This window comes from Corvus hawaiiensis, chromosome 16 (assembly GCF_020740725.1).
Source record: "Corvus hawaiiensis isolate bCorHaw1 chromosome 16, bCorHaw1.pri.cur, whole genome shotgun sequence".
Classification (NCBI taxonomy): Eukaryota; Metazoa; Chordata; class Aves; order Passeriformes; family Corvidae; genus Corvus; species Corvus hawaiiensis.
This window is the reverse complement of record NC_063228.1, coordinates 13,867,216-13,888,530: the sequence shown is the minus strand read 5'-3', so window position 1 is coordinate 13,888,530 and position 21,315 is coordinate 13,867,216. Positions and strand designations below refer to the sequence as shown.

The 21,315-nt window shown below is 50.7% G+C and overlaps 1 protein-coding gene across 4 annotated transcripts; it reads left to right on the top strand.

Annotated features, from left to right (window-relative positions):
• Positions 1 to 50: 50 nt before the first annotated feature.
• FAM234A (family with sequence similarity 234 member A) lies at positions 51 to 20,447 on the top strand. 4 transcript variants are annotated; one of them, XM_048320923.1, is made up of 12 exons: positions 51 to 96; positions 6,119 to 6,420; positions 7,510 to 7,626; positions 7,803 to 7,991; positions 11,552 to 11,682; positions 14,559 to 14,688; positions 15,141 to 15,279; positions 15,573 to 15,713; positions 16,068 to 16,146; positions 16,574 to 16,726; positions 17,518 to 17,620; positions 17,763 to 20,447. In XM_048320923.1, exons 2-12 carry the CDS (start codon positions 6,162 to 6,164, stop codon positions 17,972 to 17,974), a joined length of 1,653 nt encoding a protein of 550 aa, XP_048176880.1. In that variant the 5' UTR covers positions 51 to 96; positions 6,119 to 6,161; the 3' UTR covers positions 17,975 to 20,447. The 4 variants fall into 4 exon arrangements, with proteins under 4 accessions (XP_048176880.1, XP_048176881.1, XP_048176882.1 ...); XM_048320924.1 differs by lacking the exon at positions 51 to 96 and adding an exon at positions 3,264 to 5,579; XM_048320925.1 differs by lacking the exon at positions 51 to 96 and adding an exon at positions 5,599 to 6,029.
• Positions 20,448 to 21,315: the final 868 nt, after the last annotated feature.

Here is a 21,315-nt window from a genome sequence, read left to right as displayed (position 1 = left end):
GGCGGCGGCGCTCCGTGCGTCATGACGCCGCTTCCGCCGGGCGGCGGCGGGGGACGGAGGCGGAAGTGACGGCGGCGGCGGCGGCGGCGGCGCGGGGTGAGTGCGGAGCGGGGCGGGCGGGGGCCGGGCCGGGGCCACGGGGGGAACCCGGGCAGGGCGGAGGGGGGCCCTGGGCCGCTCCCGGCGCAAGGCGGGCTCCTGACACCTCCGTGGGTGCGCCCCGAGAATACGGCCTTGTCCGCGGGGCGCGCCTCCGCGCTGTGAGGGGGCGTTCGGGGAAGGGAGCCGGCTCCCGAAGCGTCCCCGCTGCCCGCTCGCTGCCGCCGGCTCCGGGAGCTTGGAGCTGGCAGCGGCAGCGCTGGGGTCGGTGCAGCCGCGGGGCCGGGGTCGCTCACGGGCTGTCTCGGCGATGGCCGGGCTGGTGAGAGCCCGCGGCTGTCAGCTTCGAGCCCAGCCCCGGAGCGTTCTCCGCTGACCCGGAGGGGTTTGCTGGCCGCCTTCAGCAGCTCAAGAAGTGGTCCCAAAGCACAGCGAGAAGCCTGGGAAAGAATTTAATCATTTTCTCTAAAGACCAGGTTGCTCCCTTTGATCCGAGGTCCTTTATCCCGAGGCTGGCAGCTGCCAGGGGGCCTGGGGAGTTGCTTACGCAGCAGCTGGGACTGCGGGTCTGTGCTTCAGTCAAAGAAAGCCCCTCACCTCTGCAGAGCTCAGCACACCCAGAGCCTCAGCGCTATTCCCGGAGAAGGTTAAAGTCCTGTTTCTCTTTCCCTCGGCAGCCCACAAGCCTGATTTGTGGGCATGAATTAGAGGGCTTCCTGCCGAAAGAAAAATACTTCAATGTGTTCAACTCCGACCTCATTTCCAGTCTCTTCTCCTTATTTTGTAAGGCAAAAACATCTTGCGTAACTGCTGGGAGCAAGAGGGGCAGCCTGACCTGCAGGGAGGGACTGGAGCCAGCCCTTCCCGGTACCAGGGCAGGACTGGGCTGCCTGTGGAGCTGAGAGGCTCCTCAGGGCTGGATGTCTGGTGTATGGAGTGGCCTGTGAGGGAGCTTTGCTCTGTGTGTGTGTGTGTGTGTAAGAGATGCAAAGAAAAATCCATCTTCTGGGAGGAGAAAAGAGGTTTCTCTTGAAGGTGGCTGTGAAGGACAACAGCATATGGAGGAAGGCCATTTTTTCATAGACTAATGGAATGGTTTTGGTTGGAAGGGACCATAAAGATTATCTTGCCCCATGGGCAGGGACACATTCTACTAGACCAGATTGCTCCAAGCCCCATCCAACCTGGCCTTTGAACACTCCTTGAAACAGCAGTTTCATGCTGCCATAAATCTCTCTAGGCTGTGCAGGCGGCAGCATGGAATTTGTGATCTATGAGTGAGTGCCCCACCTAAAAAATGTACTTGCTTTTGTCTTCTTAATAAACCCTTATGAAATGACCACAGCCTTTTCCAGGGGGTTTCCATGCATGGAGATCTCTCCAGAGTCCCTTGTGCGCTCAGTCTCTGGCAGTGAGGGATGTCACTGTGCTTCTGAGGCAAGAGGGGAGCCCTGTGGGTGAGGTGGAGATGTCTCAGTCCGAGGTGGGGGTGTCTCTGATGTGGGAGGTTCAAACACCCCACTGATCTCTACCCTTGGAGTTGGCACAAAGGATCTGTGACAGTTGGTGAGGGTGAGTGGCTTGGATGCAGTGGAGCTTGTAAGCTGTGGGATGATAATGACTGGTGCTTCTGCAGCTTAGTTATTATTACTGGCCTGACCTGTAATCAGTTCCACCCAGCTTTAATGCTGTTCTTCGTCTAAGAGTTTTGATCTTCCCATTGCTCTCATGAAAATAATACTGGGTTTTGTTTTGCTCTTCTCTAAACAGTTCAAGTTTCTGTATTAGAACTCCTGTCTGTAGTGAAAGCTGCCCTGGATAAGAGTTTTCTCCTACAAATGACAGATGTATCACATTGCAAGGTGGTTGTGCTCTGGAGGAGTTTCTAATTCCCTTGCTGTGAGTGCTCTGTGGCAGATGCTGTGTCTGCACTGGAGGGTTAAATGTCATTTCAGAAGAACCTGAGGACAGCTCCAGCAGGAGAATCCCAAAGGGATTGGAAGGGACCTTAAGGCTCATCTTATTCTACCCCCTGCCATGGGCAGGGACACCTTCCATTATCCCAGGTTGCTCCAAGCCCTGTCCAACCTGGCCTCAGACACTTCCAGGGATGGGGCAGCCACAGATTCTCTGGAAAACCTGTGCCAGGGCCACACCAGTCTCTTTGGTGGGGTTTGGATTACAAACGGTGTCCTTACAAAGGCCTTAGGGACATGCCAGGAGCAGAGGTGCCCCAGTGTCAGACAGGGATGGTCTCCTCGGGTCAGTGTCCCCGGCCAGCCCTTGGCTGTGACCCGATGTCAGGAAAGAGCTGTGAGCTGCAGATGACCCAGCAAAGTGATAAGCTTGTATGCAGCATGCAGCCTGAGTGTCTTTGGGACAAAAAAAACTCATTTTGGGAAATCTTACATGTTATGTCTTCTTGTCCTGATGTAAGTGGGACTGCAGAAAAAGGAACAAATGACCCAAGACTGAATGTCACAGCATGATTTGATGCCCAGTGAGTTTGCTGCAGTGTCGCACTGTGCATGGGATCAAAACCCAGCAGTCTGCTCATGGAAAATAGCTGTGATGGGAATGTTGCATCTTTTTCAGAGCAAAACAAGGCTGTTCTGTCTTTATTGATTGCAGCTTGGGGCTTCAACAATTTCTGGCTGACAGGAAGGAAACCCCTGAGGTGCTTAAACTAACCAACTGAACAGAGCCAAACCAGCCAAATGCTGTGTTTGTGTTCCTAAAATGTCCAGTCAGAACCTGGTTTTGTCATTCCGTGAAAGATAAAAACATGTTGAACATCAAATCTAAGTTACAGTATATTGCTAGAAATTTTCCAGGAAGAACTGGTGCCTGGTGACATTCCAGATGCTGTGGTTTGGTGTTTTACGGGTGGAAAATGAGTTAAACCTTTCCAATGCACAGATCCTTAAATGGTTTCTGTCACCAGTCTTCATCCACCTGACTGTCTGTGGTTCTCTGTGCTTGTCAGGCAGTTCTGTCTGACTGCTGCTGAGGGTTTGTCCCTTGGGTTTAGCTGTGCAAGTGTCACTGGTTTGAGGCAGATCAGATCTGTAAATCTGCACTGTGGCTTCAGGAAACAGGACAGTGAGTCCCCCATGAAGGTGAGTAAAGCTGTGTTTGTCCTGTCCCTGTTGTTACTGTGGTACAGGAAAGGGTGTTCTTTCCCTCTCAGCTTGGGCTGGGGACTGCTCCCAGTTCATCCCATGGCTGGGATGGAGCTTTAAAGCTTGGGGAGCTCTGGAACCCTGTCTGAGATGCAGATCCTGGCTGTGCTGCCAACGCTCCCTGGCCTGTGTGGGATCAGTTTGGGTCTATCACATGTGCTTTCTAATTATTTCTCATTCTACAGGGTCTTTCTCCCATGCTTTCTCCCGTCCCCAGATATGCTGCATGTAGTGTGTGTTGCACTGCAGCAATGCAGGATCCTGTCACTGCCTGTTCCCTTGAAAGGTGCCTGGATGCGTTAAACTTCCCAGCTGAATTACTTTGTGTCCTCTTCCAGCAGGCGACAAGATGTCGGCTGCTAGAGGACAGTAAAACCATCTCACCCTATCATTTTCTGCTTGTCTTCAATTAAACTGATTACCAGCCCTCTTTGTTGTTCTGAGCTCAGGCCATTCCACGTGCTGCCAGCATGTACTTTGGCAGCAGCGGGCGCTGGGATTTCCTGCATTGTTTGAATCTTTACCATTGACCTTCATGGTCCTTGTTCTGGCACCGCCTCTGCTCTGGCAGGGGTGCAAAGGGCATTATTCAAACCCTGAAAGAAAAGAGAGAGAATTGCTTTAAAGGCATTGAGGGCTCTTTGTACTTGGTGGCTCCATAGGGTCATCGCTGCAAAAAAGAGGGGAATTACTGGGGTTGTCAGGATAATTACTGCTTTTTTATTGTTCTCATCCCAGTCTAGATGACAGTGGTGAGATTTATAGTGAGTCATAAAAATATGCCATCAATGCTGTGTTAAGTGGTGTCCCTTTTGGACAGAGAGGGGAGAAGCCTGGGTTTGGCTCCTTTTGGGAAGTCTCACAGGTGCTGGAAGCAGTTGTCTGTGCCCTGGATCTTTCCCAGCTCTGTACTGGGAGGCTGTGGAGGGCTCTGCTGGAGAGCTCTCTCCATGCTGCTGGAGATGGGCACGCCAGAGACACACGAGCCACCTGCCCCAGCACAGGGGAGGTCACGTAACTCACTCCTGCCTCTGTCCCCATCGCTGCGGCCATGGCTGCTCCACGCCAGTAAATCATTTGCTCAGGCTGTGCCTGAAGCCTTGTACCTTGAACCTGCTCGAGGCCTGGTGCAGTAAAAGAGCAATGCTCAGCTCGGGGCAGAGGCTGAAAGCACCACTTGATCCGTTGTTCCCCTTTCCATCTGGAGCCTTCCTACCCGTTAGGTGCCTGCAATCAGTCAGGGAACAGCTGGTCCCATGAAGGTGTCCCTGGCGTGGCTGGCAGGCTGATGAGAAGGGCAGATGAAATCCTTGGAGTAAGATCTTGGGAATAAGATTCAACTTCTGCATTATTGATTCATTTGCATGGTATTGTGCAGGTTGAATTAAATTATCTGGAGTGAGATCCTGTACTTGATGTAGAAGAAATGCCAGCGTGCTCAGGTTGGAGGGCTTCTAAGTCCAGCAGGCTTCGAGGTTAAAGGGTTGACAGTGCCAGGCTGACCTGCTGATCCTGTGCCTCAGGGTTGCCTTGCCATGGAGCTGTCGCCCTGTGATTTGTACCCAGAAGAGAAGAGGCCTCTGCAGTGGGATAGGGACATCCTGGGGAGCCACAGCTGCCTGAAGGAGCTGAGCCTCCCCACGGTGACTCATCTCGTGTTTCACTGAGCCTGTAAATGAGCTTGGGTAGAAACGTGAGACACAGCAAGCCCTATTGCTGTTGAAGTCTCAGGCTCTCTGCACTGTGTTGGTGCTGACTTTAAGCTGTTTATTGCTGGGGAAGTAAATGGCTCCAGTGGACAATCCAGACACGTGACTGCTGGGGCACCGTCATGGAAAATTGGCTTGGTTGTCGTGGTTATTTGCTCTGATATAACTTTTCATAACATTGTCAAGCAGCTTTTTCCAAGCCTACTGGAATGTGTTATTCTTTATTTCTTCCCTTGTGGTATTTTTTTTAAAGAAGCACTATCAGAGAATCTGTATAAAACATGGATTTTTATTGTTGTGGGTAATGAGTTACAGGATCCTCTGACTGACTAGGGCTCTTCCCCCCCCCTTTTCATAGCAAATTAGCACAGAACCCCTCTGTTTATTGTAGTTGTAGCTCAAGGTTATGATTTATAGCAGGAGAAACTAAAATAGCAGTTGTTAGCTCTTCCAGTCTGATGAAATCAAATTTGCCTGATTTTAGTCTCAACTCCTGCCTTGTTTTTTCTCCAGGGATGGAAGTCATCACTCTCTTGCCTTCTGCAGGGCTGGGTTGCTGAACTTACCCCGTGGTTTCTCATCTAAGAAGGTGTTGAATAGCTTTGGCTTGCTCCTCTACAGAATATGCTGGTGTTTGTTTCTCTCTCTCCTGGGGAAGCTCAAGTGCACATTACAGTAGGGAGCAGCCTTATGTTGGGATATAAAGGTCACAAGTGTTTCCTTTCACCTCTCCAGCTGGGAGTCAGGCTGACGCACACAGGAGGTGGCAATAAGTCTTTGCAGCCAAAAGGAGCTTTTGGGGTGTTTTTCTTGAGGGAGAGCTGCAGACCAGTCAGTCCTTTCTGCGTGGGGTCTGTAGCTTTCTTTGTCCAGCTCTAGCAGAGTTTATTTCCTCCTCTGGAGAAGAATTGGTGTTGTTCCTGCGTTCCACGGACTCTCCCCATTGCTCTGTGTGGGAGACCTCCGGCACCAGCAGTGTGTTGTATCCAGCTCTGTGACAATACACTGGTTTGTTCACCTCCCATTAAATGTTTCCAGTGTGAATATCAGGTAGTAACAGATTATTTTAATTGGTGTTTTTAAAATATATTTCAAAATGTATTTTAACTTCTCTTTCCATTGCTGCAGTGAAGGGGGAGAAGGGTGTCTGAATACCGATGAATGAGCTGTGATGGATAACAAGGACTCGGAAGCTGAGATCCACCCTCTGAAGACTGAGGATGTAAAAGCTCAGGAGAACCATGAAAACTTCGTGGAGAGAAGGATTGTCAAGTCCTCGGGGCTGTCCCGGCTGTCCCGGTGGCGCACTGCCGCCTTCTTCATCTCCCTGTTCCTCTGCCTGATCATTGTGTTTGCTTTCTCCTTTATCATTCCCTGCCCAGAGAGGCCAGTTTCAGAAAGAACATGGTTCCGATACTACAACGATGCAGGTGAGCTTGCTGCAGCAGTATGAATACTTGCCAAGAGTCCTTTTCCTTTCTGTGCCATGGGTTTGGGTTGTGGGCCTCTACCTAAGCACAGCGTGGAGCCAGACCTGCAGGGATGCAGCCCTTGGGAGCCAGAGCTATGAATACCTGACCTGGATAAGCAATGGCCCATCATAATTGGAGTGGCCTTCCAGGAGGTGTTTACAGGATCTAGTGGAGAAATTAGATGCTGCTCTGAAGTGCTAACAAGGTAGCAAGCTGGCCTCATTCACAAAAAAAATGAGGAAGGGTACCTGGGAATAAATCTCTGCTGAAGTTTGCTCTGTAAAATGTTCCCTTGAAGTTCGAGCTGAGGTTGGAGGCAATTAGGCATTTTTTCCTCTGTCACTTTGACTTTCTCCCTTTTCCACATGGCCAACAGGAAGGGGAGAAGAATAATTCCATCTTGTTTTTTTAATAAATTGTTCTATAGTTACTATAGCTATTTTTATTCTGGTTGCTTTAGTTGGCTCTTTAGCCTGGGTCCTGCTCCCCAGTGGCTTGGCAGTTGCTTCTGGGAGAGCTTTTCTTTAATCTTGTGTGCAGTGGGTTGTGCTGGATGTGCTGTAAATGCAGAGATAGTGCTCACAGCAGGGACTGAGCTGCATGTGGTGCTGCAGACATCCCAGGTTCTGCAGACATCCCAGGTTCTGCTACTCTGAGCTCAAGAAAGCTGCTTTTAGCTGATAGAAAGATGGAGTATCTGGGTTTTGTGGGGCTTGGGTGGGGCTTCTTTATACTTCGAGAATAGCAACCCCACACCAAGACCAGAGTTGTTCTTTGTTCAGCATAGTTCAAATTCTGGCTGCTTGGCTCTTAAAAGAGACAAATCCTCTGGGGGATAGCAAATTTTAAAAATCCTTTGGCACTAACATCCTGTCCTTGGTACTTGTGTACATGGCTTTTTTTAATACAAAAGCCAATTTGTCCTGATGTTACACTGTCCAGGATGGAGGCAGTGAGTAGGTCCCTAGGAATTTGTGTTTTGCTGCAACTTTGTCTGCTGTGGGCTAAGAAAATCCTCACCAGAGCCTGGCTTGTGTTCTCTTGCAGTGCCCTACCAGTTCCTGGCTGTAGAAGATGTGAATGAAGACAAAGTACAAGATGTGCTCTTTGCTTTCAAATCCAGCAACGGCAGCAGCAGCTTCAACAGGTCCTGTCTGGATGAAGGTACCTGCTTCAGAAACGCCTCCTAGAGAGGGCTGTCCTTTCTCTTTTAGTTCCAGTTAGTGACTGGGAGAGAAAACTGGGTGGGGAGAGGAGCTGGGTGAGTCCCAGCTCCTGGGTGGTGCAGGGCAGCAAAGGTTGGTGCAGGGGCAGCTCCCTCTGATATCTCTTCTCCCCAGGGCTGCTGTCTCCCTGTGCCTTCGTTGCTGCCGTGTCTGGCACGAATGGCAGCGTGCTCTGGGAGAGCCCTGCTGCTGAGGACGTGCAGTGGCTGCAGTGTGGCATCCAGCAGCTGGGCACGGCAGAGGCCCCGGGCTGCCTCGTGGTGGGGAAGCCGCTGTCCCTTATAGCAATCGACCTGCAGACAGGTGAGTGCCAGCGGAGCCCTGCTGCCACACAGGGGACAGGCCACTTGCATTCCTCACCTGGTGGCCTCCAGGGGGAATGGCAGTGTGACATGACTGGCTGGTACATGAACAATGGGCACTGGGTATTTATTATCTTGGAAACCTTGCCAGAGCCGCTCGCTGGGCGTTGAGGAGCACGTGCTCTCAGCCTCGCTGTTCCAAAGGCTGGGCTCTGGTGGGGGTTTGTGCCAGCCACTGTTTCATAAGACCAGTGTTCCAACAGCTTTTGAAACAGGAGGAGCAGTCACTAGCTGTGAATGTTACTTTATACTCTCCGGGGTTAGACACAAACCTGCACCTGCAACATTTCCCAGTTACTCATGTGTGTGTGCCAGGAGCGCCTGCCGTGGCAAGAGGAGGGGGAGTTCTAGGAATTTATGATTTTAAAGTCATCAAGGAGAGCACTTAGGAGAAGTGCTTGCCAGTCTGTTACAGTAGTCTACGATTCTTCCTGGTTCCTCTGGAAAGGTTTCTTCCTTTCTAAACTTAGAGGTGGAGAAATTCATCATCATCATCTTGCCTAATGTGGGTGGGGGTAAGGAGTGCCTGTACTACTTTAGGAGCAGTGACCATCTGCTGCACCTTGAACCTTCCTTGCTGGTGAAGCCTAAAATACATTTCCATTTTGGGGGTCACTGTTTCCAGAGGTCTGAACAATACATGTTCTCCCTAGGATCCCATCCTCTGTATCTGGTATTGAACCCCTCACACCCTGTTTTCCAAAAACTGGAAAAAAGAAATAGCAAGAGGTACAGCTCTAAGGAATCTGAGGAAAATCTGGTGTAGCTTTTAATTTCCAGTGTAGATGGAAGTGTAGATACACACAGAGCTAGAAAGTTTCTGTACCAACAGAGATAGCACCGTTTTCCCTCATGTGTAGGCTTTAACACAGGTTATTTTTAGACTATTAATGAAGTCAGTTTCAGGTCAAAGTGTAGAAAGTTGGCTGTGGAGCCAAAGATGTGTAACTAAAGACAACCATAAAGGCAAGTGTAGAGAGAAGGAGCCAGGCTAAGCTACAGGTCACAGCAGTATGGCAAATAAAACATTCCATAGATAACTTCAAAGCAAGAGAGGAAAAAATGCTTCGGATAGAAAAGTGACTAACCCAGGATTTTGTGTATTTGATGCTTTCTTGCTATTAAGTAGGTTAAAAATGGTTTCTGAGCGTAGTTGACTGGGGGTTAGGAGGGCAGAGCAGAATAAAATGTATTTAAATAGGCTAAATGTATTCAAAGAGGCAAAGTCTAACTTACATCACAGTGTGCTAAAAACAGTAGCCAGCACAATCTTTAGCTGTTAATGATTCATCATCGTGGAGGATTTGGTGAGATTCCAGGGCTCTCAGGCTGTCTAGCCCCTGCCTGTAGGAAGATTGAAGGAGAGATAGGCAGATTATCATCTGAAAGTGTCTGATGTGGTTTTGATCTTTAAATGCTGATAAAGTTAGTGGTTTTTTATCAGTCAAAGTTGTGTTAAGTCCTGCTTTCTTCGTTGCCACAAAAAGTGACCTGAGTGGGCAAGAGGGGAAGTGTAGGAGTGCATGCTCCTGTTTGTGTGGGACATCTAACATTCCTGCATGTTTATCTTACCAGCAAACCGGGACACATAAGAGCTTAAGATTAACTGTTCCAGGTCAAAGTAAAAGTCTGTGTGGCTGTGTATTATTCCATCTCTGCCATAGCCCGAAGCAGTGTCTCAAGGAAGAGGACAGGAATAAGGGTTTTGTTACACCTTCTCTCTTCACCTGATCCTCCAGCGGCCTGAACTGTGAGGCCTGTGGGTGGTTCTGGTCTCCTGAGGGATATGGCAGAAAGGGCACCACGATGATCAGATGTATGGAACTGCTTCTGTGTGAGAAATCACTAAGTAAATAAATCAGAACTCCAGCCTGGAGAACGTCTGACAGGGACAAAAGTCTCTGTGTCCCCTGTGGCTGCTTGAAGTGAGAGCTGAACTCAGTCCTCTGAGTTCTGATTTTATTATTCCTTCCAGCCCAAAAAAATCCAACCGTTTCACCCAGGTTAGATTTGCAGTCTAGGCACTTGCCTAATTTCCATCTTGGCTCCTCTTGCTGTCCTTGGGCCGTGACCCTGGGCTCTGAGGAAGCACCGTGGCACTGCAGATGTCAGACAGGACAGTCCCATCTCCTGTTGATGGAGCACGAGGGGGCTGCTTTCACAGCCTGTGCTCTCTGTGGGCTGGGTTAGGGCATGGAAGGATTCTTAAGTGCTTGGTGTTGAATCCAGCTCAGTGTCACCTGTTTCACTTAACTCAGACTGTTCTTTTAAAAAAATAAGATGTTTTCTCCCAATCTATGTCTGCTGTCTAACCACCAAAGATTTGAGCCTTCTGCACTGACAAGTGAATTTCCTTAGCCTAGTCTTACTCCTGTACCTTTGGACTGTCCTGAAGCTAAAACGTGGTAATTTAAAACTTCTCTTCTTCCTCTGCCTGCTTATTTTCTTCGAAGGCAAAATTCTTTGTCTTCCCATGATTTCCTAAGGAGACTAGGAAATCTGCTCTCTTCACTTCACATCTGTTGTCATAGTAACAAATCCAAGTGTTTTTTTCAGCATTGCAGTAAAAACTTTGGAGCAATCCTACTAGAAATACAGCCTGCTTTAAATTATTGCAGACAGCATCAAGTAGTAATTCCTTGGCTTTCAGTCCAGCTGCCTTCCTGACAAAGAACAGATGATTACTTTGCATTCCTGAAATGATAATTGCTGTGTGTGATGCTGGGTAAAGGGGAGGGTAAACATTTGCCCTGGGAGCACCTAATCAGACACCAAAGTGTTCATTAGAAAGAAAACCCCCCAGCAGTGTCCTCCCTGCCAGATTCCACTGCAGATTCCACTGGTCGGTGACTGGAAAGTGGCCCACAGCCTTGGACAGTGGATGGATAGACCCACTCAACTGCTCTGGAGCTGTTGAAGAGAAACCCACCCCAGCCCCACCCTGTTTTTTAAAGAGCAAAGCTTTGTTACCTCAATTTACAATCAAGTTTGAGCTGTGTGTGTTCTTTAAACAAGGGAGAGGTGGGATGTGGCCTCAGTTGTGGCTGGTCATGTCAGTGGGGAAACATATGCAGGAGGCAGGTTGCAGCAAAGAAGGTTCTTCCAGGAGCAGCAGCAACACTGGTCAGAATTCAGCTGCTTTATGGTCTCAAAATGTCTGTGCAGGTTTAAGTGCACAGCAGCAGGCATTTGGATCAAAACAAAGGATTCTCCATGCCATGAATGTGCTGGGAAGCTTGTTAACCAAAGGCACGAGGGAAGCAAGCTGTTCTTTGTGCCAGGGTGTTTGGGTGTGTTCCTGCAGACAGCTAGGATTGCTTTCCAGTGTGAGATGAAATTGTGGATACTGGGATTCATTGGGAATGCAGAAAGGCAAGGAAGTACCCCATGATGAGCATAAATGTGGCTGGTTTGTGGTGCTGATGGGCTGGAACAGGAGCATTAATAACCTTTCAACCTAAGATGCCTTTTAGTGACTGTTTCCCACTAATTGTTTTCCAGGAGAAGTTCTGTGGAGGGAATCTGGTGACTTCGGAGCTAATTATACTTTGCTGACTCCTTTGTCAGTGATTCCAGATGTGGATAATGATGGAGTTCAGGACCTGATAATCTTTATTACTAAAGGAGGCCAGGTATGTCATCCTGAAGCTCTGATAACCCCAGGGGATGGGAGGAATGCTGTTTATTTCCACCTTGTAGTCTCAGAGGAAGTGTCTGGAGGCCTCTGGTTTCTGTGGGTTTGGGGTGGGTTTTTTCCCACCCTCCACAGATATACTCCCAAATCAGCACAAGTATTTTATGGTTTAAAAAAGTAAAATAAATCTAAGAGCTGGCCAGTAATCCCTCCCCCTGTGCTCTCCTCACTGCATGTTCCTGAGCTGTCTGGGGAGTGAGCCGGGGCAAGATGAGCTTGCAGTTTTCTGCTTCTCTGCTTAGAGAAGTGGAAGTGAACAAACCCTGACAGCTTTGGCTCTTAGATCAAAGCACAGCTGACAGTCAGTGCTTTAGTACCAGCACTGCCCTTTTCTGATCCCTTCCCTCTCTCTGCCTGTGGTCTGCTTTGCACTGCTCTTCCCAGTGTCACAGTGCTGGTTAATTCTGATCTGAGTCCATTTAGTGAAACAGCTGCTGGCTGTATTATCTCCCTCCACATACTGCATTTCCCATTTCTGAGAGGGGAAAAGTCATGTAGCTAGAGCAGTTTTTCTGCTAAAACATCTACATCCATGATGGGATGGCACAGCACTGTCTGCATGCCCAGTCTGTCCTGTTCAAAGCACGCAAGTTACAGCTCCCTGTTGGTCTGCTGGGAGCAGTGGGAGCCCCATGTCCTCATACCAGAGCCATGGAATCATTATGGTTGGAAAAGACCTCTGAGATCATAGAGTCCAACCTGGGACCCTTCCCCACCTTGTCACCCAGCCCAGAGCACTGAGTGTCACGTCCAGGCTTTCCTTGAGCACCTCCCACAGTGGTGACTCCACCACCTCCCTGGGCAGCCCCTTCCACTGTTTAGCAACCCTTTCTGAAGAAATTCCTCCTGATGTCCTACCTGACCTTCCCCTGGCAGAGCTTAAGGCCATTTCCCCTTGTCCTGTCCCTTTTTCCCTGGGAGCAGAGCCTGACTCCCACCTGGCTCCACCCTCCTGTCAGGGAGTTGTGGAGAGTGAGAAGGTCTCCCCTGAGCCTCCTTTTCTCCAGGCTGAGCCTCCCAGGTCCCTCAGTTCCACCTCACAGAACATGTACTCCAGACCCTTCCCCAGCTCTCTTTCCTTCCCTGGACCTGCTTCAGTACCTCAGTGTCCTTTTGGAATTGAGGGGCCCAGAACTAGACACAGCACTTGAGATGTGGCCTCACCAATGCCCAGTACAAAGGCAGAAGCACTTCCTTGGCCCTGCTGGCCACACTATGGCTGGTACAAGCCAGGTTCCACTGGCCTTCTTGGCCAATGTCCTCCCTAAGAAAAGAGAGTTTTCCTGTCCAAGGCATTGTTGTTGGCAGAGTCATCAGAAATTCTGTTTTCTCCACCTCCTACAGTTCTCTCTGTTTTCTTTCCTCCTTGCTTTTGCTATCCCAGTTATCTCAAGACTTTAGTTTTTTTAAACTTAGGCGGCCAAGAAATGTTTGAATGTAGCCTCTGTTCTTCAAGACTGCCTTTTGATCTGTTTTCCATTTAAGCTCTCTTGCTATCTTGGTATGAAATCCCTTCCTCCCTCTGGATTTGGCAAGCACTCTGCCAACTTAAGGAAAAGTATGTTCTCTTTTGAGAAATCACGCAAATGTAGGAGCTGGAGTGGAGCTCTGCAGCTTGGAAAGGGCTGGTCAGAAGGGAGATTCAGCACTCAAGTAGAGGAGCTTTATTGCTATCGAGGGCTGAACTTGAAAGGACAGAGCTGTGAGCAGTCTGTGGAAGGGTCTGTGTGCAGGGGATTAGGTGGCAGCTTTTCCAGAGAGTCCCATTGACCCCTGCCTGCTGCAAGCTTCGGCACAAACACATCCCGGAAAACGCGCCGGATTTCGGGATCCACCTCCTGTGGTGACACAGAGGGGTTGGCAGTGCAGTGAGGAAGGTGTTGTGTTTTCTCACTCCCTGTGTAAATACCTCTGGCTGTCACTGTCCTGGGGCAGCCACTGGAGCTGTGCTTGCCAGCAAAGGTGCAGCTGATCTACCAGAGCTGGCGTGTGTCTCCTCCCAGTGCGGGAGGCTGGCAACAGCTGGTGCATGTGTTGCTCTCCCTCTCCAGTTGTGTTCTCATTCTCCCCAGCAAACTCAATCCCTTATTCACCTGTCAGACTCTCCAGATTCGCTTTGGGAGCAGCAGATTTCCTTCTCTTTCCCAGTCCCTCCCTCTCAAGGTAGAGGGAAGGGTTCCTGCCTGACTCAGCATTTCTGATGGATGCTGTTTCTCTTGGTCAGATGTTTCACTTGTCGCTAAAGTCCGTTGCTCTCCCCAGACTCTTGACTGTTGCTCAGACACTTAAATCTGGTCCTGGCTTTAACCTTTTTTCTCCTGGATGAAATGTTTTTAGTGGATTTTGTTACCCTGCACAAAGAATAGAAAGAAATCTATCAGCTCTTTTATCTTCTTGGACTCACATAAGCCGAAGGAGGAGTAGATTAGGGCACTTAAAACATTTAGTAGAGCTGCCATGTGAAGCCAAGTTTCCCATGTCCATATGCTGCATTGTTCCTGCCTTAAGGTCATCTCCATTTTAGGCTTGAATGGATCTTTGCTGTCCTTACAGAGCTGAGGCTGCTCTTCCACAGTCCCAGCCTGTAAGGAAGGTGGGTGACAGAGGTAGCAAATTCTCAGAGCAGGTGGCTATGCTGGAAGTGGCTTTCAGACTTCTAGAAGAACTCACAGCAAAGGGGTCACCGAACTCATGCCCACTCTTCCAAAACCAGGGAGAGACTTCCCATCCAAGCCTATCCTGCTCCCATTCAGTTGCTGTTCTGTACCAGCTTTAACCTTGTTGGTTTTTGTCTTTAATCCCTTCCCTGCACAGGTTAAGACCTTCATCCATTCAGGAAAAACTGGCCAACAGATTGGCTCCACTGGCAGCCTGACCGTGGATGGCAACGCTCGCTACGTCAGGCTGGACCTGCGCTCCTCCTCCTACTTCCTTTTCTACACAGGTACAGCTCTGCTTGGGAATCAGTCTGAAAGAGTGATTGTAACTGAGGTCAGGATTAATAAACATCATCTGAAAGTGTGTTTTGCATTCTTACAAGCTGTATGGAGCTTTCACCTAGTCAAAGAGCTGTTCAGGGCCAAGAGAAGGGGGGGCCTTCTGCTTAAACTGCAGTTTGTTATGTACTGTAGTGGTTTTATTTAACAAATGTCAAGCATGTAAGGATTAGGCAGTCATTTATAGCAAATGATTACTGTGGAACACTTGGATTATGAACAGATAAAACGTTAAAAGCATTCAATAGCAGGCTTGAGTCTCAAAATACCACTACAACTCTATGATGCAAGCCCTAAAAATACAGTTGATCTGACAGATCTGGAAAATCATAGAGTTCAGAGCCAGGGCAGGATAACTTATCTCTCTCGTTCTTGCTTTTTTTTTTGAATTTTTGCACAGAGAACTCTCTCTATGCATATTCCCTGAAAGATCTGTGCAGTGCAGCAGTTGGGATGGAAATTAAACTTCCCGGCCTCCAGCAGGATCCTCAGTGGGAGAAGAACATTGACCACACCACGCACCGCTTGTCCTTTCTCAGGTATGAGGTTATGTCTCTCCTGGTGGCTGGTGGAGTGGAGGGTGCTGGTGTTCCTGACAGGTTGGCCTGTTGGGGCTTTGTTCTCTCCTGGCTATGTGGCTTTTGGACTAGGAGCACATCCAAAGCTCAGGAAGAGGGTTGGTGTTAATGGCTTCATCAGGGGTTCACAGGAAGCAAGCAAAGCACGTTGGGGTTTCCTATTTGCATTTACTGTGCAGGGAAAAAACTCCAAACCTCACAGTAAAAGCACCCCATGGTCTAAAAAACTTAATGATTTCTCTTTCCTTGTTCAGATTTGGAGACTTCCGCTACCTGGCAAAAGTTCCTGGGCCATCACAGGACAACATCTTGGTTGTGAACTCAGAGATGGCTACGCTGATCAACACAAAAGATCTCCACACTGTGTGGACCCTCAACGTGTCCCGTGCTTTGAGGTAGTGTTCTCTGTGTGGGCTAGATGTGGCATATCCAAGATCCCAGCAACAGCAGATGCAATTTTTTTTTTTGCCTGGGTCATATCTGGATCTTGCTTACGGTGTTTTGTCTTCTCTGCTAGCAAATGCTGGGTGCTGCGTCAGGATCGAGGAGCTCAAAGCTTTGATTCCTCATTCTGTGGCTGCTGTGATGCGGCTGGGCTCAGAGTTGGGGTGGTACCAGGCCAATCCAATGTTGTGGCAGTCAAGTCTCTTACCAGGGCAGTTGTGGGAGGATAGAGGCAACTGGGAAAGCAAAGTATGCCCAACCATCAGGGTGGGTTCTGATCTGTCGCTGCTCTTTCTCTCCCTCAGTGAGCCGCTGCTCGGTTACTACAAACCTGATGTTCTTGGTATTGTCCTGGAGAGTGAAATTGGACCCAATAGGAAGAAGGTTTGAAATCTCTTCCTTTTAATTCCCATTTCTCTGTATGTCACAGCTCAAGCAGGAATTGAGTCAAGGACAGTTGGTGGGATGTGTTCCCTCTGGCTGATTTTAGGAAGCTTTAAGCTGCAAAAGGATCTCTTTCAACAGGTTATCGAAGCCGGCTCAGGCACTTTAATTTTCTTCTCAGCAAGAGACTTCTATGACAGAACTTTGAACCCCTTGAAGTAGCTGCAAATCTTGTGACTTTTCTCTAATGTGGCCCACCCCAGGTCACAGAGCTCTGTGATGCTCTGCTTCAAGTATTTCCTCATCTTCTCATGTGTCAGATAACTTGTTCCCATAGACAGTGTGGGGAGAGACAGCTGACCTGACTTCTCTCTCATGGCTTGTTAGATGCCTTTGTCATGAGTTCCTTTTCTTTCTTCTCTGCTAGGTTATGATTGTAGAGAGTGGATCTGGAGCAGTCCAGTGGGACCTGAAGCTGAACTCAGGAGCAGGGAGCCCTGGCCCAGCCACCCTTTCGACTGCAGATCATCGCTCTGCCTTCCTCATCTGGGGAGACTACCAAGAGCCAGGCAATGAGACAGTGAGTGGTGCTGCTGAGGGCTGCACTTCTCCAGACTCTGGGCCAGAATTGGGTGGAGTTACCCTGTTCTCAGTGTTGGTATTCCCCTCTGTGTGTGCCACTGACACTGCAGCCTAATGCCCTGGGTGTGGGGTCAGTGTCCACAGCCATGTCCCTGCAGGTGGTGGTGGCACCAGCAGCTTTTGTCACCCTCAGCCTGCTTATGTAAAGAAAAGGAACTTGGTGGCTCTGTGAGCAAAGTCACTGCCCTGCCTTGGTGTGGCACTGTGGGTGAGGTGGGAGGCTTCTGGTCTGGTACCTCTGGAGTTGCTGCTGTTTCCTGGGAGCCTCCCACGGCAGCATTGCATGCAGTGATCTCTGTGGCCACGTGAATATCCTCTCTGTGTCCCAGGAAGCCTCTGGCAGCCTCAGTGCAAAGCTCAGCTGCTTGCACAGCCCTCAGGGCAGTGACAGGCAGCGCTGGTGGCAGGTTGTGTCTCTGAGGCTGCTGGAACACCAGCTGAGCTTCCTCTGCTTTCCTTGCTCACTCTGCTAGCCCTGAGGCAAAAATCTGTCTCCTGCCTGCAGCAGACAGGGCAGCTATTTGCAGGAAGCTTAGGGTGGGAAGGAGAGCAGTAAGCAAAATCCCAGCACTTGTCCTAATGGTGTCAGTCAGGATGAACTGGGCTGACACGGACAAGTGTCTGGCTGGGTGTATCCCGTCGAGCGTGAGAAATCGCTCAGCCTGGTGCTGGTGTTGTGTCTGGGATAACGTGTGAATCTGTGTCCTGATAGTGTCCTGTTGGTTGCAGAGAGACAGAGCTCCCCTCCAGAAGCTCTACCTTTTCCATCCTTCCTACTCTAATGTCCTGTTGGAGCTCCGCAACAGCACAGACCAAATAATTGCATTCACTGGTAAGTCCTCTCCTTCCAGCCCTCCAGCGAGGAGCTGCAGGAGGACACTGGTCCCTGCTGGTCCCTGTGGGTGGTGTTGGGTCTGGTGGGCAGTCCAGGCATGGAAGGCTTAGGCTGGGTTTCCATGTGCTCCATGTTGCAGCGGTGCTGTTCGAGCGGAGCCGTCACGCCTGCTACGTGCTGCTGCGGGGCCCCCAGCCCGGCGAGGGGCCAGGCCCCGTGTCCCTCATGAAGAGGAAGCTGAAGGAGGATGTCTCGGGGAGCAGAGTGATCTGGCTGAGCCACATGGCCGGGGACAGTGAGCAGTACATCCGGGACCGCCTCTACAGGATGCGATTCCAGAGCCGAGTGTGAGCTTGCCGAGGGAGGGGGAAAGGCTGCCTCTGCTCTGCAGCCGTGCTCTCAGCAAGCCCAGAGTCTGGATTCCAATGGGAAGCTGCCTTTCTCGATCTGCAAACCAAAGCATGGCTGGCAGGGAAGCACCCCCAGTGTCCAGGGACACCCGGGCTGTGGGGGCAGCTGCCAGAGCGTCCGTCCTCAGAGCTGATGGGACTTCAGTGCTTGGCCATCACTGAAGTGTCGTCAGCTCAGGGAGGAGGGCTTTCCCCTCCATCCCTCTGTGCCCTCAGAACTGTGCTGACTCAGGAATGTGTCTGGAGGAAAGCACATGCTTCCCGAGATGCCGGAGTTGATGATTTCTGGGATGTCCGAGAAGTGGAGTTCACTGTGTGGTGTTAATATTTCCTTTCTGAGTCAGCTCTCCTGGCTGGGGAGAGGTGCTTGGCTGCAGGTTGATTTGCAATTACCCTCTCCTGGATTTGGGCCCTGCTTCAGTAGCAGTGGGGGGTGTGTGGTTACCCCAGCCATGGCTGTGGTGTCTGATGTCACTTGGGCCAGCAGAGCACAGGTTAAAGTGTCGTTCTACTTAGCAAATGGCCTTTTCCCCAAAAACAGCCCCACGTGTCCTGCTCTGCAGTCACCAGCCTACCTTTGTTCTGTGTCCTCTGCTGCTTCCTTCCCAGCCAGGCTGTAGAGTGTTGGTGACACTGAGAGGGAGCTGGTCTCCCACCTGGTGGATGCATCAATGTTCCTCCCTTCCTTCAGTCTGCTTATAGGTGGTGAGAGATCCACCCTGAGCCCAGGCTGGCTGGTCCCTGGCAGTACCTCTCCTGGCTTAAAGGAGCCAGAGGATCTAGGACTTTTTTTTTTTTTTGGAGTAGAATTGCACTTGAACCTTTTCTGGGAGCTGGGATTGCTGCTCTGGGAAGCCCTGTACCCAAGTGGCAGTGCCAGGTCCCTGCTCATTCAGCCTTCCAGCTGCTGAGGAGCCTTCTCCAAGCACTGTCCCTGCTGCCAGGAGGTGGGCAGGAGCTCTGTGCTGCCTCCCAGCCCTTGGAATGGAAGTGATGCTGGGTGAGGATCCTCGGGCATTCTTCTCTCTGCCCAGCCTGGTATCCTGAGGGGATGGGACAGGTTGCTGTGTGAAGATGACATGTTTCTCCTGGAGATTCATGTAGCACCATGAGGTGTTTGCTCTGCCCTGTCCTAATGGGTGCCAGTGCAGGCTGTGGAAACAAGGTCCAGAGCCTTGAAAACAGTTTGAACCAGCTGCTCAGTCCTGAAAACAAAAATAGCCCTAAAAATAACCTCTCTCAAGCTCTGCCGTGCTGGAGAGGGTTTGGCCAGTGCCTCCCTCCCTTGCTGAGTCTGACACTGGGGGATGTGTAGGAGCACTGTAGGATGGGAATGTGCAGCATCAGGCATCAGCTCTTCCCTTCTGCCACTGCTGAGCCCAAACATGCCACTGGGCAGCTGCTGTCACCAGCTCACACCACAGTCCCAGCACTCCCAGGCAGACAGCACAGGGAGCTGCCTAGACACCTCCTGCTTCCAGCTGGCCAGTGGCTGCCTAAAGGGTGCCCTAGCTCCCTGTGCCCCATGACCCCTATCCCAGGCAGTCAAGGGAGCCAGTCCTGGGGTGTCCCAGCTGTGCAGGAAGCCAGGGATACTCTGGAGAGTGCTCCACAACCTTCAAAGCACCCTGGGCTCAAAATGGTGGGGTTCCCCCTCTGCCTGTCTAACCAGCTGTTTCCTACGGGAGTCTAGGAGTGCAGGGAGGCTCCCCAGCTGTGTCCACCAGCCTGGGTTTCCTCTTTGCTCAGCACCTTAGGCCTGATAGCCCCACAGGTCCCTGTGCCAGTGTTGCAGCCATAAGAGGCTCTGAGGGCTGGATTGAGGCTGCCCTTCAGCCAGCTGGAGCAGGGCACAGGGCAGGGGACCCCAGACTTGCACTGTAGTCCAGCCTGAGTGTTGGATGTGGATTGTTTCCTGCTCAGATTCCCCTGGCAGGAGGCAAGGTGCTTGGGCCGTATTCTCACTGCACTCTTCCTCCTCAGATCCCTACCCAGACCAGACCTTCCCATAGGCACACTGAATGTTCCTTCAGGAGAGCTGGATTTTCAGCTTTGGGGAGCTTTTCTGGCTTTAAGTTGTCCACTAATGTTTCCGGACACTTTGGAAACACAGTTTTCCCTGTGGCAGCTCAATTAAATGCATCAGTGCCAAACCAGCACCTTCTTAACAAAACCAGTCTGTTTTCCAGCTTATTTTCCTGTGTCATTGTTTTTTTTGCAGTATTTAATGAATGACTTTGTGCCTTGATTCAGTAACTCAGCTGGGTGGCGATGGCTATATCACTGTGTTATGTGTTAGTGTGGTTTTTAACACTGAGACTGGTTTGGTTCTTTAACTTATTGCAAATTGTGCTGTACAGGACTTGCTCTAACCGGAATGGTTTCAATAAACCCTCTTTTGCATTGTTTGTAAATGGTGCCCTGCTTTGATGCTGGAGGTTACACAAGACTTTGGGATATGTTGGCAGCTCTTTGAGTGACCTCCCCAAGGCAGAACACCCCTCCTTGGGAGGGATCCAGGTGTCCTGGTGATGCTTTGACAGCTGAGGTGCTGCCTGCTGCCCTGTCCTGCTGCAGGCAGGTGATGGACCAGGAAAAGGGAGAAGGGAGCATGTGGAGAGAGGCTGGAGTTAGATAACCAGGCTAGGCCAGCCCATCCCTGCCCCCTGCCTGGGGCTCTGTGACCTGGTTTTGCACCCCAGATTTCCCACTGCAGTCCGTCAGCACGAAAATCTCATGCTGGGGTTTGGATTTGGATCAAGCCGGAGGGAGACGCGTGGCAGGCGCTGTCTCCTGGAGCGCGGGACCATCTGTCACTGCCCGGTGCCTGCCAGCACCGAGGTCCCAAGCTCCATCCTGTGACCGAGGCTCCAGCAGCTTCCCCTGCCCCAGGGCCCTCTGTCTGCCCCAGCACCGAGCTGAGAATGCCCCTTGCTCTGTGCCACCCTCTGCAGCAGGAAAGGATGCCACTATCCCCAGCATCCCAAGGGTGTTTGTTAGCCAGGATACGGGATGGCACGTCCATGTGGGGCTGGAGCTGTCCCCAGCTCTGCTGTGTGGGTACGTGTGGAGCAGGCTGGGTTCCAGGGCTGAGCACCGCTGGGCATCAGCCCCCCTCTCCTTTATGTAACCACCAGCAATAATCCCCCTCAGCTGGGGCTCAGCTCCCAGGAAGGGAATAATCCTGCCGTGTGATCCTCGGCCTCTGCTCAGATTAGCAGTCCATGGACAGGGACAGTGGCTCAGCTGCCAGCCCTGCTCCTGGTGCCCCTGCCAGCCCAC

What these genes read in the sequence shown, in the direction of transcription:
- FAM234A (XM_048320923.1), top strand. Translation starts at nt 6,162, where the DNA reads ATGGATAACAAGGACTCGGAAGCTGAGATCCACCCTCTGAAGACTGAG. An exon ending in CAGGTCCTGTCTGGATGAAG is followed by an intron (nt 7,627 to 7,802) that starts GTACCTGCTTCA and finishes TCTTCTCCCCAG; the next exon opens with GGCTGCTGTCTCCCTGTGCC. An exon ending in TTATTACTAAAGGAGGCCAG is followed by an intron (nt 11,683 to 14,558) that starts GTATGTCATCCT and finishes TTCCCTGCACAG; the next exon opens with GTTAAGACCTTCATCCATTC.